The sequence below is a fragment of the Quercus robur genome, chromosome 4, assembly GCF_932294415.1.
Source record: "Quercus robur chromosome 4, dhQueRobu3.1, whole genome shotgun sequence".
NCBI lineage: Eukaryota > Viridiplantae > Streptophyta > Magnoliopsida > Fagales > Fagaceae > Quercus > Quercus robur.
In genome coordinates, this window is record NC_065537.1 from 445614 (window position 1) to 462739 (window position 17126).

A 17126-nucleotide genomic window follows, 5' to 3' on the forward strand; every position below is an offset into this window, starting at 1 on the left:
AATAATGTTATGTTGGGAATTTTAATAAATTTTTATTAGTTCTTATTTAGATCTATTATTGTAGTAATATTTTTCCATTTATATTAATAATTAGTCAATGAAATATTTTGTAGATATTTTTGTGGTTTTAGAGTTATTTAAGAAAAACAAAAAGGAGAAAAAAAAAATCAAGAGGTTGATATTGTTTTTTTTTTGTATTTATAAGAAAAAGAAAAAAGAAAAAAGAAAAAAGAAAAAAAAGAAAAGAGGAGGCATAAAAATAGAGCGAAGAGAGTTTAAGAGCTAGAGTTTGAGAGCCCGCCGCCTGAGAGAGATTGTGAACTCATCTCTGAACTCAAAAACTGAAAGACACAGAAACAAAGGTAACAAAGGTAGGTTTGGGTACTAATGACAAACTCTTTCTTGGTACAATACTAAGCTTTAACACACAAAAAACGCGGTTCCAAAATTACTTTCATTGAATCCAATTCTACTTTCTTGTCTCAATTCTTTCGTTTTTTGGTCTTTCTTTTTTATTAATCTTTATTCAAAAGCGGAATCTTTTTCTTTTTGAGAGAAAGAGAGAGAGAGACACGCTCCACAAATCCCCGCAAAGAAAAGAAAAAAAGTGTAGACTTTGTAAAAACCGCCATTGTGAACAAGGTTACATTTTTCTCTCCGTTCAGACTTTCTGTTTGATAATATTGTATATAAAATCCCAAAGGGAGAACTGGGTCTTTCTGGATTACTTAAACCACCGCTATTCTAAACCAGTTTTTTGTTTTTTGTTTTTTGGGTTGTGTGCTTTTAGAGTTTGTGTAATAATTAATTTTGTGTTATTGTGATTGTTGTTGTTGTTTGGTTTCGTTTGGAAGGAATTGGTATAAAAAGAGAGAGAGAAAATGAAGTATATATTGGTGACGGGTGGTGTAGTAAGCGGTCTTGGCAAAGGGGTCACTGCTAGTAGCATTGGACTTCTGCTTATAGCTTGTGGACTTCGTGTAACTTCAATTAAAATTGGTATACCACTCTTTCATTCTTCATTTTCTCATTTACAGTCATTGCTTTGCATTTGGATTTCAAACAAAAATGGGATTTTTTATATATATTAATTATAATGGAAATATGGTGATTTTTGCCCCTTTTCTTATTTAACTTTTGATTGCTAATGAAGTTTTTTAATTAGTGGATTGGCTTAACAACCATATTAAGCAGCTATAAGCTTATGCATACCAAGACCATCTATTTCCAGTAATCCTTTTCAGAGGTCTATGGTGCCATTTCCATCAAATAGATATTTTGCTTATAATATAAACCAATGTTTCTATTGTAAGGAATCAAATTCTTAATTTTTCATAGAAATGGCAATCCTTTGAGTGCCATTATCTTGTTAAAAGTGTTGATGCTTAATTTAAATTTACCATCTTGAATGCCAAATTCTTGAAAAAAAAGGTTATGCAGGTCAAGCATGCTTAATGCACTCTCTCTTTTACATGTCACTAAAAGGGTCATTTCTCATTGCTGGTCCAAACCTTAGTGAGGTATTGGGAGGGAGGTGGCTTGAAAAGGTTCAAACTATATATTTGCATTATTCTTATTATGTTCTAAATTGGTTCCATACATGCAGATCCTTACCTGAACACCGATGCGGGGACCATGTCTCCTTTTGAGCATGGGGAGGTATTTGTCTTAGACGATGGCGGTGAGGTAAGTTAAATTCTGGATTATTTTCTGTTCATCTATTATCATACAGGGTGGGAAAGAACAAATGCATACCAAATATCAGCTTTTCCTAAATAGAATTATAAATGCAAGCCAAAGAGTGTTCTGATTCTACTTTGAACCATACTTTCACTGGTTTTATGGGTTATCTGTGTTCATCTCCTATTGTTGAAAGCACATGCATTGATGTTCTGATTACTATGCTTTCTCTAAGGAGGGTGTGTGTGTTTCATGTTTTCATTTTATAGAAAGAATATGACTGATTTTTTGTTTTGTTTTGAAGGTGGACCTTGACCTTGGAAACTATGAACGGTTTTTAGACGTTAAGTTAACCCGTGACAACAATATTACAACTGGAAAAATATATCAGGTATACTGAAATGAATTCTCCCACTGTTTGTAGTGAAGTCTACCAATTTGAGTTAGTATGAAAAATCATGTGAGCTCAGTATCCCAGAGAATTATTGCTGTCTTTAATTCTTTGTCTTGATGTTTAACAGTCTGTTCTTGAGAAGGAGAGAAAAGGAGACTACCTTGGAAAGACTGTCCAGGTCTTTTTGACATTCAACTTCTTTCCTTGTACTAAGCTTTCCATTTATTATATGGATTCTGAATTTTGTTTTTCCCTTTGCTTTACTCTAGGTTGTTCCACACATTACAGATGCCATTCAAGAGTGGATAGAGCGTGTTGCAAAAATACCAGTGGATGGACAAGAAGGTCCAGCCGATGTTTGTGTCATTGAATTGGGTGGAACTATAGGTATGTTAAAATATTTTATGTGTATTAAGATGAGCCCTTCCCTTGTTATTATAAATATTAAAATAAATTTGTCTTGATGCAGGTGACATTGAATCTATGCCATTCATTGAGGCGCTTGGCCAATTTTCCTACCGTGTAGGTAAGATCAATGAGAGCATCATCTAATTTTGCAGGTTCTTGTAAGTAAAATTGTTTTGAGTTTATTTGAGCTGGTTTTACCCAAGTGTTTCTGGTATTAGGCCCTGGTAATTTCTGCTTAATTCACGTCAGCCTCGTCCCTGTTCTCAATGTTGTTGGTGAGCAGGTATATAATACATCATTTTTTATTTGTGGGGCATACTAGTTCTAAGTTTTGTAAATGTGAATTGCACTTGAGTATAGAATCATTGATTTTGCTGTCTTATATTTTCCAAAAACAGCATGGCTTTAATTAATAGAGTGCTCAAAATTTTCAATTTATAGAAAACAAAACCTACCCAGCATAGTGTTCGGGGACTTAGAGGAATGGGGTTGACACCAAATATTCTTGCTTGTCGTAGTACAAAGGTTTCCTTCTTTCCCTCACTTTATTTTTCTTTCAGCAACTTAATTTGACTGCAGTAGTCTCAAAGATCCTTTCTTTCTTTCTTTTTTCTGTTGTTATGGTTTTGACAGGCACTTGATGAGAATGTTAAGGGGAAACTTGCTCAATTTTGCCATGTGCCGGTAAAATCACCTAGATACTTGCACATATGCATATGCGCGTGTGCTGGATGTTCTTTCCTTTGCATTTCTCTAAACCATTAGTTACAATATTATTCTAAGAAGAACTGACTTATTTACAGGCAGAAAATATTGTCACTCTCTATGATGTTCCAAACATATGGCACATTCCCTTGCTATTAAGAGTAAGTAATTTCTTTTATCAATTCTGAAACTGGTTGTGGTTATAATTGTTGCACGGCAAGAAATTGAAAATCTCTCTCACTCTCTGTCTCTCTCTCTCTCTAAAATAGGATCAGAAGGCACATGAAGCAATCCTGAAAGAGCTGAACCTTCTAGGGTTTGTCTTTCTAACTCACTCTATTTTTGCTGTGTAATCTGTTTCTTGCTTCTTTCACTGCATCTCTTTTATGGGATTAAAATTTTGTCAACAATGTTTAAGAGTCTATCTTGTGGCCCATTAACGTTTCTATAATTTCCAGTGTTGCTAGAGAGCCTGCTTTAAAGGAATGGACTGTGAGGACAAAAGTTTCTGACACGTTACACAAGCCTGTGGGTCTCAAGCGTCTCATATATGCTTTGGATTGATTTATTGAATAATGTGAAGAATAATGCTCTAACTTCCATCTATGTTACAGGTTAGAATTGCCATGGTTGGAAAATACACTGGCCTTTCAGATGCATACCTCTCTGTTTTAAAGGTAAGTTGCTTTATTGTTCGATGATTTGGAAATCCAGTTTCCATTAATTATCATAATTATCTTTTTCAATGTCATATTTATGTGTTACTTATTTGTTTACCTCTCCTCTCCCATCTCCCTCCGTTCCAAACATACTCTTACATTTATCATAGTTCTGCATCCAATCTAATTAATTTAGAGCAATAGTATTTGCATTTCTACAACTTGCATTAACTACTTGTACAATTTGAAATAACATATTGTGTATCTGCCCCGGTGTGTATGCATGTGCAAATTTGCCTTTTGATACATGACTATATATTTGTCTTATTTTCTATTTAGTGCTTGTTAATGTTGAGGGTATTTTTTTTTTCTTCTAATGAAGTTGCTCAATAATGGGTCACACATAATTATACTTTTAGAAAAGCTTGTAAACATTAAAGGATAGATTATCATTTGAAGTTAATTGTTTCACATTTTGTATGGTCATATATTTATATTTAATATTTCAATATAGATACTTTCAACAGTTTAGTAACTATTATATGCAACTCAAACTGTCTCATTGCAGCAGATGCGTGTTTAGGGATTATATGACTGTAGCTTTGTGGAACAATTATCCATGTAACACCATTTTGAAACAGCCTACTTGGTCCATATTTCAGATGTGTGTTTACGGTTTATATGCTCCCCACCTCCTGGTGCAGGATAGCAACCTTCTTAATTTTAACTGGACAGATTTGTCCTTCAATTTACACTTGAAATAAGGCTACTGGGCATATTTGTGCACGCACACAAGGGTTAAAGATATGTATAAACAATTTGCCTTAGTTATCTGGCTGCAAGGGTTAAAGATAAACCTTTACAATATACCATTCTTTCATGCTACATGGATGTCATGCATACATTTTGTATGTATTAAGTGTTCTTTATTTATTTTTTGTACTCATCATGCCAATGAACGGAGCTATAGCTCATAATAATGGGATGGAGGGTGAAATCGTGGGTTCAAGAACCACTAGGTCTGTGCGTGACCAATAAAAAAACCATACATTTCATGCTTCTAAAGTTGTGACACTTCAGGTCATAATATATAGCTTCTTCTTCCAGGCTCTTTTGCATGCCTCTGTTGCTTGCCGCAGGAAGCTTGTTGTAGATTGGGTTGCAGCAGGAGAACTTGAAAACATTACTGCAAAAGAGGTGGGTACTGAATTGTACTTATCTTATGCTTGTTTATTGTAAATGATTTACAAATTGACTATTATTTCCTAATACTTGCAGGCCCCTGATGTTTATAAGGCAGCATGGGATCTTTTGAAGGTGATTCTACTTGAAGAATTGATTGCCTTATAATAATCTTCTGTTTCTATGTACATTACATTGAATTTATAAATTAATGTAGATTTATTTTGCCCATTACCCTTCTAAACAGTCTTCCATTGCAGGGTGCTGATGGTGTTCTTGTTCCAGGAGGGTTTGGTGATAGAGGAGTGCAAGGGAAAATTCTTGCAGCAAAATATGCTCGAGAGAATAATGTTCCGTACCTAGGTATCTGTCTTGGGATGCAAATTGCTGTCATTGAGTTTGCACAATCTGTTCTTGGTTTGCACGATGCCGACAGTACTGAGTTTAATACTGAAACAACAAATCCTTGTGTAATATTTATGCCAGAGGTAAGTAATTGTAAAAGAGTTTAAGTTAAGTGTGTGTGTTTGTGTGTGTATAAATCTTTGTATGGTAATCAATGTTCAATCTAGTTAAGCTAGTGTCTGTACTACTTACTAGGGTTCAAAAACTCATATGGGAGGTACTATGCGCCTGGGATCAAGGAGGACTTACTTCAATGTTCCTGATTGCATATCTGCAAAGTTGTAAGGACTTCAGACTGACTTAAGATTGCATGAATTCATATGCCACTCACACTTCACAACTTGCTTGGGGTATCCTTTAATAATGATAAATGTGCTTTGTATTCAATAATTTTTCTCCATATAGGAACTTATGATAACACCATATCACATGATTATATAAATGGATCCTCATCAAACATTCTCAGCTCTAACCTGGCAATATGATTTGGAATTATGTTTAGGTATGGGAATGTAGATTTTGTTGATGAGCGACATCGGCATAGATATGAGGTAAATTTCTCCACTGTCTTACATGGTCAAGGCTTACACTCTTTATCAAAAAGATGCAGTATATACTACACTCCTGATTGAGTAGTCACTAGAAATTATTGATGGTGTACAGGTCAATCCAAATATGATATCACAACTTGAAAATGCTGGTCTATCATTTGTTGGCAAAGATGAAACTAGTCAGCGCATGGAGGTAAGTATTGTAGCAGGAGATGTCATACTGTATTCTATATAAATTAACTTTATGGGGTTGAACCAGATACTAGAATCTTCAGTTCTTCAACTTCATATTTATTTTTATTTATAGTAAGTATGAGCATTTTATTGGTATAATGAATGCAGATTATTGAGTTGCCCAGTCATCCGTACTTTGTTGGTGTTCAGTTCCATCCTGAATTTAAGTCAAGACCTGGGAAACCGTCTGCACTGTTCTTAGGTACTTCTAAATCCCAATTGTTGATTTCATTAGCATCTCTCTCCCTTTTAACCAAGTGCTGATGCAAGGCAAGTACTAATAAAATTATTTGATAAGTTGGTGATTGTTACTAAAAGGTTGAGCCAGTACTTTATGTCAACAATGCATTGATTTATAGATTATTTCCAACCTTCATCATCTACATAGTAAATATGCACCTTTGTGAACACTTGGCATATAAAATATGCACCTTTGTGCCTGGTCCCCAAAAATGGGACTATACTTGTTCATTTTTTCTCATGTAGCATCTGCAAATAGAAATATTTCCTCGTTATGTACTGTTAGTCATCATTTATGTTTGCTATAAAAGTATAAATATGCCCTATTCACTAAATGGCTAGAATTCAATGGCTTTACTTCATGAATGTGCATCTGTAATAATGGGCTGATATAAATTCTATGTCATGTTTACAGGACTAATTGCAGCAGCATGTAAGAACTTGGAGAATTTTCTACATGATAATGGGCACATAAGAAAGTCAGTGACCAATGGGATGAGTAATGGACACTCAATGGTGAAAACCCACATAAATGGAGGCACAATTAAGTCTTCCAATGGTCCTGTACATGGTGTGTATAGCAATGGTAATGGTCATGGTCATGGTCATGGTCATAGCAATGGTAATGGTCATGGTCATAGCAATGGTCATGGCAATGGTAATGGCGTGCACTTGGAAGGAAGTTACTGATTCTCTTATAGCAGTTTCTTCCGCACGCGTCCTTCTCTCAAAAGGGCTTTTTGGTAGCCATCGGTTTTGTCTGTACAGCTGTTGAGGATGGGTAGAAGTTTTAGCTTGGGAGATGTCTTTTGGATGAGGGGGGTGGTGGTGGTGGTGGTGGTGGTTAAGTCTTTTGAATGACGGCTTATGTTTCCAAGAAGTATATGCTGAAGTTGTAAAATTAATTTTGTTGGACTGAGTTTCCTATTTTCGCGAGGACAAAACTTGCTGGCTATGGAAAAGAAAAAGAGATGTATGGACTAGTTTCTAATACATGAGAGCAAATCGTTTTTTTTTTTTTTTTTATATATATTTTGTTATGCATCGACTATACGTTTTTGCCATGATTGAAAATCACTAGGAAGTGTACGTGCAAATGTGCAATAGTAACATTACTTGATTTTTAAGTCGCATGGCATAGAACAGTTTTTGCAACTTGAAGTTTTGTAAGAGAAACAAAAATTGGATATGGTTGTTAAAAGGGACCCCTTTTTTTTTCTTCTATAGAAACTAGTTCCTAGGCCCTCTTTAAGGGCCAGTACCGCCAGTTTTGAAAGAGAAACATGAAGTGGATATATGGTTTGTTAAAGGGACATTTTTTCTAATAGAGTCCTTGTAAGGGCCACTAGTGTCAATTTTAAAACAGAAACATGAGGTGGATATATGGTTGTTAAAGGGACAGATTTTCTATAGAAAAAAGCTCCTAGGCCCCTCTAAGGGCCACCCTTTCATATTAAATTAGGACTAGTTATTGTTTCAGAGGCCGAGGAGCCATTAGGCCCCCCCTGCCCTCTATCCGTCAGGTAACCCCCCATACACATGGCGCTTGCAAGTTCGATACCATTTGTCTCGATATGAGAGAGCATCATATCCAAAAATGATTTTTCCTTCAAGAATTCATCTTAATCACATATATATAAGCTTAAATGACCTATTGCTTGTCCGCCGCACGTGTTGCATTTATCCCACACTCACTCATTTCCAATTAGACAACCTAGTGCTTGTCCGATGTGGGATCTAGCACATGACCACACAACTCATCCAATTAGACACTCACAATCTGGATATCATAATTAATGACCTGATTCATTGAAATTTTAACCTACAACAGTACATGAAAAGACAGGATGGAAGAATTTGGGACCCCAAGTCAAGCCATCTCCCTTGAACTCGATGATACAGAATTTGCAATACCAAAAACTTGGCATTAGAATCTTGGACCAACCGTCCAAGAAAGGAATACGAAATCCTCACCCCACTTTTAAAAAGAACAAAGAAATAATGATAAAGGTGGGACTCCATCTAGGTCTCTGTTAAGCCACTAGAGACGTTAAGGTGGAAAATAGAGAATTCATTGAAAGTGGAAGAGGAAAATTTGAATAACTGCTTGAAAACATAGTGGCTATAAGTATATACAGGCATGGACGTATATGACCAGGTAATTCAACTGCCATTTTCAAGTACAAATCTCAATTTAGAATTCTCCTTCCCATTTTGGAGCATTGAAGCCACCTTACAAAAGACAGCAAACAACACTGAATAATTTCCAGGAAGCCCACAATTATAGCTTCAATTTATTATACACTGTGTCACGATTAATCAATTCAATGTGCCAGTTGTGCTGCGTACCCACAATTATAGCTTCAATTTATTATACACAGTGTCACGATTAATCAATTCAATGTGCCAGTTGTGCTGCATATTATTGGGGTCTGTTGTGGATATACGTAAGTTCCTGTTGTGGTAGTCATAAAGAGTTCGCCGATGGCCAATGCTAATATATGTGATGCCTGCTGCTCCAATCTGCTGGTATAAATGAGCCTGCAAACAGAAGCACAACCATTAAAATCTCAAGTTGAATTGAAGAGGGATCATGCCATCTTAACTCAACTCAACAACCTCTTGGCTGCCTGAAATATTAGCAGCCTAGTAGTCTTGACTTCAAATGTACACACAAGTTTGATTTGCATGTGTGGAGTACAAGCAAACAGCAATTCCGCCACCATAATTTCTTCCATACTTCCAGTGGATCCATATCTCCTTGTCTAGTATTTACACATATAGTAAAAAACTTGGAATCTCCTAAAAAATCACTTAACTAGTAGTCCACAGGATCCATATTTACTGGACAGGAAAGGTATATTACTTTAAACAAAGACATCTTTCAATTCCCACATAGGGAGAATAAAGCAATGTGGTGCATTCCTTAATCTAAAAATAAAACTTGCATTGTAAAATAGAAGATTAAAAATCCATGATACCTCATTGGCTTCATCTAAAGCACTGGTAGATTCATCCAATAGAACCAATTTTGGTTTTGAAAGCAAAAGACGTGCAAAAGCAAGTCGTTGCTGCTCTCCAAGTGAAAGAACACTAGACCATTCACATGTTGAATCCAGACTACCAAAACGAGGCAATATATAGCCAAGACGAACATCCTCTAAGGCCTGTATTAGATCATCGTTTGTGGGCTTAATAGGTTTCTCAATTTCATTTCCTGAGATTTGTGCACGCATCAAGAAAGGCAGTAAACCTGAAACAAATTTGATTACACTCAAAACATCAAACTTGAGAATGCTTAAACAAAAAGGACTTGATACATGGCAAAGATGAGTAGCCAAAGGATATAAAATCACTCAATATAATAATTAGATAAATCAACATGGCATGTTTTTTGTCAATTAGTGTATAAGCTAATATAGAAAGCATAGAGGTATCTGAACTCTTAAGGTCTTTGTTAGTACATCAATGTATGATGTGTTTGATATACATTGTTGGTCCACTTTCTAATAGCTTAAGCTTTTAGGACAAGCGGTTTAAAACAGAGCATCGGAGCCTTGGCTATCAACGAAGTCTTCAGATTGAATCCTAATAATCGAAGTAACCGCTGTTTGTTCTAATTATTTTTCAGTGTTTATGACTCTGTGGAGGGCCCACATTTAGTTCATGGTGTTGGATGTGCTTGCACATTTAGGAGATGAATTATAATGTATAAGCTTAAAATGCATTGTTGAACACATTTCTTATCAAGGTAAGCTTTTTGTACAATCATTGTCTAACACTCTTTGATCATAATCCAATATCCTATAGCAAAGATCCATCAATTACCATTTACCATATATATTTAACTAAGAATTTTTTATTTCCACTTTCTTGTTCAAATGTCCTTCAAATTACAAACGAATTGAGCAGAAAATGCTAGAGATATTATCTACTATAGTTTTTAACATTTGAAATTAAAAAATAAAAAAATAATTACATACCAGTTGGTTTAGCACTATCTGAGTTGGCAACTGCATCTTCAGCCCACATAGGATAAAGCAATTGCTGACGAAGTGTTCCCAAAACCATATACGGTCTTTGAGGAAGGAAAAATATGCCTCTAGAATTTCTATTTATGTGTCTTTTAAGTTCCCCATGTGTATCATGTATTGTATTTGCTTCAGGAAGATCCCCATCTGAAGAAATTGATGACTGAGGATATTGCCCATCATCTACATAGAATGTGACTCTTCCTCTTCCAGTACTCCAAAGACCAGCCAAAGCTCTTAACAAGGAAGTCTTACCACTCCCGCTAGGCCCTGTTACCTGTTAGCACAGGTACATACCAGTATATGTCTTCAACACCCATAAGCTTGCAGAGGTTAGTCCCATCCCCCGCCCCCAACCCCCCCCCCCCCCCCCCCCCCCCAAAAATAAAAAAATAAAATAAAACAAACCACTCACCAGCAAATGATCCTTCTCATTGATCACCAATGATAAGTCTCTAACCAGTGTAGCTTTGCTTGGAGTCCGTAGGGTCAAATTCTCTATATCCAGTAACTTGTCTTTGGGCATTGATCCATTAGACTCCAGTACAGGTGAACTTCTAACACTATTGTATACAAGACATATCTCTTCTGAGGGGTCAGAAAGACTTTTAGAGCTGCTGCTATCTAAAATGTCATCAAATTCACCTGCATATGTGGAGGGCCAAGTCTGTTATCATTAGGTAAATAAGCATTCAAATTCAAAGATCTACGGCTACCCCATAGAGGATTCCCAATTTCACCAAGTCATGCGAAATGGATCGCACATTTGAGAATACCTTGAATCATTGATAAATTTATGAATGTGTGACTTTTTTTTTTTCAGATAATAGCTGAAAAAAAAAAGTGTATAGGAAAAAAAAAATCTCACACGGTGACATTGACATGCTTTTATCCCATTACACTAGATATCCATGGTGAACTCCAGGAACCCAAAGGGATAAGAATAAGCACAGCAAGCTTTCCAGACATGGTATATCTATAGCAGAGTAAAAAATGCACCCATGTTTCCCCAAATCTTGTATCTTATCCCTTTTTCATTGAGATTTCCAAGCACTATGGGCCACATGGGTAGCTCACTTAACAGTGTTGTAATTGCTCAAAGATGTAATGGAGCCTAATTATAAAAGGAAAAAAAAGGACCAAAGTACAGCACCTAGTCGATCAATGACAGCTGAAAATGCGCTGATAGACTGAAACTGGTAAACAATGAGAGAGAAGTCTCCAAGGATATGATTGAAAGCAGATACTGACTGATTAATGACACCAAACTCAATTTTTCCTGAAAAGTACATGGGCGCAACAACAGCAGCAGGAAGAATTTGAATGAGGTAACGATAGCCATTGGTGAAGAAATCTAGATTTCTAGAAGATATCAACAATTGCTGCAAAGAAAAACAATAAAAGTATTCCATCCTTTAGAGTGGACCACAGGTATCATTTAAATAATAGGACTTCAACATGATAATAAAAACTTGAATTAGTTGATAATCAATGAGAAGCTAGATGAGAACCAATAAAAAGGAAAGTAGGGAGAGTAAAATGTTTTGGCCCTGATTAGTGTCCATTTGGAAAAAAAGCAAAATGCTTTTTGCTTTTTGTCTATGTTTTAAAAAAAAAAAAAAAATTGAAATTAAGCCAACTTTTATCTTTTTGTCTCACATTTAGCAATAAGCTACCGAAAACCACAGGATACCAAATGGACACTTAATGTTAAAGGTATTAATATCAAAGGAAATATCAATATCAATTTGATAATCTATGAAAATTAATAGCAAAAATCATAGATGCAAATATGGAAAACTTTATAAATAAAATGCATATGTGGTTAGTATATGAGTAGGGTACTTAACAGTACACATTGTCAAATAAATTATATCCAGCAATAAAGTTATGTGAAATGAGTTCACAAATATTCAAAGTATCACAACATGATAACACACTACAAGTTTAATATTAGCTGCCTACAACCAGATAAGAGTTTTTGATCTCATTGAGTGAGGGTCACGAAAGTGTAACATGGTTTCTAACAATACTTATACTCTGTCACTAAATGTTCATAAAAGAAGAGAAATTCTCATCAAGAAATTCAATAAATAATGTTGTTTTTATGGCAATATTGGGCATATAGTCACATTATGTATATACAAACATAGGGGAGTTGTGTGTGTATGGGCTGGAAAAGTCTATAGTTGTCGCTTCAAAGAGAAGCACAAATATGAGTTCTGTCTGCAAAGAGCTTTGCCGGCTGTAAACACTACCTAGTAAGATTGAGATCAAGTTCTCCAAAAATTAAGTTTCCCTCCGTGGGGAAGAAAGGCAATCAATACCAACTTAACAGTTCCATAAGATTAAGGCCAAAATTTGACCACAAAAAATTAACCAAAAGCTAGGTCACTTGAATAAAGCTGACCGTACCACTTGTATAGATGTTGAAGTCAACCAAAATGACCCTAACCTCAGTGGCGTTTTCTGTTATAAGAACTATCCTTTTTCTTTCTTTTTTTGGATAGGTAATCAAAGAAATATTATTAATGAAAATAGAAAGTAAAAATACAAGTTGTTCATGATGATGAACAACAAGAAAAGGATAAAACAAACAACAAAAAAGAGGGAAATCAAGAAACTAATCTCAGAGAAAACAAAAACTCAAAGAGAGAAGAACAATCAATAAAACCCCAACAACAAGACCACTCAAAAAGACTACACTGGCACAAAACCTTTAACTTTTCCAAAGTCTTCCCAGTGTCCTCAAAGGAATGACATTTTCGTTCCAGCCAAGCAATCCACATCAAGCAACCTAGAATCAAATTCCAAATATTTGAAGTATGATTCACAAGCCATTGATGCCAACAAAATAAAAGTCTCACTACCAATCTTGGTATAACCCAATGAATACTGAAAGCCTGAAGCATAAAAGTCTAAAAGGTATATGTAACAGGACAATGAAGAAGAAGGTGGTCCACCAACTCCCCATCACAACGACACATACAACACCGATTTGCCAAAGAGCGACCCCTAAGCATGAGATTATCCAAAGTAAAAATTTAACCATGACCAGCTGTCCACAAAAAGAAAGCCACTCGCTTAGGAACCTTTGGTTTCCCAACACCCTTCAAAGGAAACAAAGAATCCTGAGTTCCTCGAATCGCATGGTAGAAAGACCTAGTGTCAAACTATCCTTGATGTTGAAGTTAACATCAATGATATCTTCAATCATGGAACTTCCTAGAGAATAATAGCATTCCCCCTCCCACAACCTCATGCAAGAATATATGATGTAAATCATGTAAGCATATATTCAAGGTGTGAGACAAGCAGTTGTCAAATCAAAAGCATATGACTGCAATATAGCAAAACTTGGTTTGGAATTTGGGGCTAGTGGAAGTACATTCACATGAACAATAAATAAAATCATCCGCATAAGACAATGAAATTTAACGTCATTTGGCAAACTCCATGTTTACATATACAACAACGCCAACCAAACTCCACTATCAAAAATATATATTACAACCACACTCAACCAAATCTCACAAACACAAACTAACTCAAAACCCCACATAAACCCAAACTAATTCAAATCTCAATATCTCACTCACCCAAAAATAACTCTCAATACCAGCAAACTCACAAAAGACCCTCACAATTATAAAGCCCCAATACATTCAATTGGGCTCTCCCACTCAAACAATAGACAAACTCTAAACTCACACATGCATTCATCTTTCAACCCCAAAAGAACTACCAAACTACTCTTCAAAGAAACCCACTCATGCTCTTTTAAGAAAAATCTCCTATTCCTATATGAGAGAACCATATGAGCCAAAGCCACCAAAACCCTCAATATTAATGCTTATATCTAAGGCTCTAACTCCAATTCGTTGGTGAATGAGGAATACAAAATTACTTTTTTTGACTGGTAACACAAATTACTTTTGCTATGGAATAAACTTTCCTTCCACTAAAAAGAAAACCCAAATAGGTAACCAGGCCAAAATAGGAATTTGAGGCCATTTTTAATTATAGGAAAATGGAAACAGCATAAGGAAAAGAGTGAAAACATCCATACAGTCAAATTTTCAAAAGCACTTCTGAAGCGCTGCAGCAGAAGTTGCATTTCGTTATCTTCGCCACCATAAAAAGCAATTGATTCAGCATTTTCTCTAACGCGTACAAGTCCATAACGAAAATCTGCTTCTTTCTTCTCTTGCAAGAAATTTAGAGTCACCAAACCCTGAAATTAGTAGTGAAACAGTCTCCAGTCAGTCAAACTGGTATCTTCTTTATGGGAAAAATTCTACTGTATGTCGAAAACATAGGGTACTCACCTTTCCAAGAAAAACACTTAAAGCTGTTCCACCAATCGAATACACAAGAAGAATGATAAACAGTGGAGGATAGATGCCATACAAGATGTTACTAAATGATATCAAGTCTACAGCAGAATTGAATAGTATCAAAGAGAAAGAAAGGGCTGTCCCAGTGAAGGAACTTAGATCATCAACAATCCGCTGATCTGGGTTGTCAATAATTGATTGTGATTGAATTTTGTAAAATGTCTGATTCTTCAGATAGCGTTCCATGTAATATCTAGTCATCCAAGACCTCCATCTCAAAGCTAGAGTGTCTCTTGCATAATCTCTCAATACAAAAAACTGTAAAACAACAACATATAATGGGACAATTATATAAATATGATTAGATCAATGGTAAGGAAGGCAACGGCATTAACATAGCAAGATACTGCACACGAATTCTATGGTGGCAAAGAAAATGGATAGAAGTGGCTGCTCATATATAGGAAAACCCCAAGGACCAATCGGTTCATTAATATTTTCAAACCGGTACTTCTATGAATATGTTTGATATATCCATTTATGTGTCATTCTCATCTCCTTTTCTAATAAAAAATTTTTACTTACCAAAAAAATATGTTTGATATATGTGGAATTGGATACTTATCTCTAATATGCAGCCAAACAAAAACTGCAAAATAAACAAATCCCATGTTTCCATGATCTAATGGCAATTTCAAGTTCTATGTCTGTACTTGAATAATTTATGCAGATGGGTGTTAGAATTCATAAAGAGATCACTTAGAAAAAATAAGACTTTACTTTAAAATAATTGAGGAAGGAAGAGTAGATCACAAATTTGTTCAAAACAAGTAGTTATGATCAAAGCTCTATTTTTTCTTTTGTGTGGGGTGTTTGTAATGCATTCAAATAGCTAGAACAGAGGGCTGAATTGATGGGGTTTCCTAAGTAATGAAAAATGTCAAGTTAATTGAACTGTGTTTGACATTAAAAGTTAGGGGGAGTGTTTTTCCTTCTCACTCACATAACATTAAGTAATAGGCCAATAGGGTTTTGTTGACAAGTTAAGGTAAAACCAATCTCATGTTAAATTATGAACTATACTAAACAACATTGCAGGAAATCGTTTTTCAAAAGAAGACAGGTAGGTATTAGCAGAGGAAATGGAAATGGAAATGGAATACCTAAGAAAGTGGAGCAAAATTGTGCTCACCGGAATTCCACCAGCAAAGGCACCCAGGTAATACAGAAGTTGCTTCGTGAATTGTTCTTGGTCCTTGTCTAAAAAAGTTAACAAAAAACAGTTATAGTAATAATAGAGAAGAGAAGAAATGGTAGTTAAGTTAGAAAGTAGTAGTGAAAGTACTGGCAAGAGCATTGTAGAAGTCACGGCCGAGGAAGTTGAAGCCGACACTGATGCCTGTGGTTGCTAGAGTGAGAGCAAACACAGCCGCCAACTGCCATCTGGCTTGGACTTTGTCTTCTTCACAATACCAATATGGGGCTGCCACCTTCCAGAATCTCCTCACAAGCGTTTTGAGATCAGGGCCCTTTCTATTATTGTTGTTATCCACTTCTTCTTTTTCATTTGACTCTGGGGTTGAGGTTGAAGAAGAGTCATTGGATGATGATGATCTGGTGGCAAAACTGGTCCTCCTCCTACTTCTGGGTCGACTCCTAACATTGGTAACACTGGACATAATTGTTGATGAATGTCTAGAGAAACAGAAACCAACTTTTACTACTTTACTTTGCTTTTGGTTTTGGTATCGGTTTGTGCAACTGCAACACATGGTTGACAGACTGTGTGCCTGTTGTGTCTGTACAACTCCAACTCCAACTCCCATCATTTTTCTTTTCTTTTTTCTTTTTCTTTTCTGGGTAAAACCTACAAAATTATAAGCAACTCATTTTAGCCATTCTTTGTTCTTCAACCAATACATTGTAAGATTGTCCCCTAGGCTAGGCTAGAAAGTACAAACTCTCTCTCTCTCCTTCTTCCGGTTGCTTTCTCTGAGTTCTAGTTTGACTTTTTAAACTTTTTCTCTTCTGTTTATCTATCAACCAATTATCTTTATCTGCTACTACATGGGGGAAGTCTTGTCTTAACTCTTTGCGATCCTAGATATGCCACGCCACCCTCACATCTTCTCTACATTTTCAGCCTCTCTTTTTTTCCATCTATACAAATTTTCCCTACTTTGATTTGCTGGCCTGTCATTATTAAAATACATAAGATAACCTTTTAATTCTTGAAGGCCAAAAAAATGTATGATATTAGCTTAAAAAACCATCTTTTTATTATTATTATTATTTAATTT

At 35.6% G+C, this 17126-nt stretch overlaps 2 protein-coding genes across 4 annotated transcripts; one reads left to right on the forward strand and one right to left on the reverse strand.

Moving 5' to 3' along the window:
- Positions 1-217: 217 nt before the first annotated feature.
- Positions 218-7475, forward strand: LOC126720261 (uncharacterized). 3 transcript variants are annotated; one of them, XM_050422580.1, is made up of 22 exons: positions 218-371; positions 855-999; positions 1607-1686; positions 1985-2071; positions 2202-2252; positions 2344-2461; positions 2544-2600; positions 2701-2765; positions 2924-3007; positions 3116-3166; positions 3286-3348; positions 3457-3503; positions 3646-3715; positions 3802-3864; positions 4954-5043; positions 5125-5163; positions 5289-5516; positions 5629-5714; positions 5936-5984; positions 6097-6177; positions 6327-6420; positions 6874-7475. In XM_050422580.1, the coding sequence occupies exons 2-22, from the start codon at positions 882-884 to the stop codon at positions 7146-7148; spliced, it is 1896 nt and encodes a 631-aa protein (XP_050278537.1). In that variant the 5' UTR covers positions 218-371; positions 855-881; the 3' UTR covers positions 7149-7475. The 3 variants fall into 3 exon arrangements, with proteins under 3 accessions (XP_050278537.1, XP_050278538.1, XP_050278539.1); XM_050422581.1 differs by having other exon boundaries at positions 248-362; XM_050422582.1 differs by lacking the exon at positions 218-371 and adding an exon at positions 414-642.
- Positions 7476-8532: 1057 nt separating this feature from the next.
- On the reverse strand, positions 8533-16855 carry LOC126720262 (ABC transporter D family member 2, chloroplastic). Its single transcript, XM_050422583.1, has 9 exons — positions 16172-16855; positions 16019-16086; positions 14818-15144; positions 14559-14723; positions 11643-11871; positions 10905-11134; positions 10442-10766; positions 9440-9711; positions 8533-8999 (listed from the first exon to the last, which is right to left on the reverse strand). The coding sequence occupies exons 1-9, from the start codon at positions 16653-16655 to the stop codon at positions 8814-8816; spliced, it is 2286 nt and encodes a 761-aa protein (XP_050278540.1). The 5' UTR covers positions 16656-16855; the 3' UTR covers positions 8533-8813.
- Between the last annotated feature and the right edge of the window lie 271 nt (positions 16856-17126).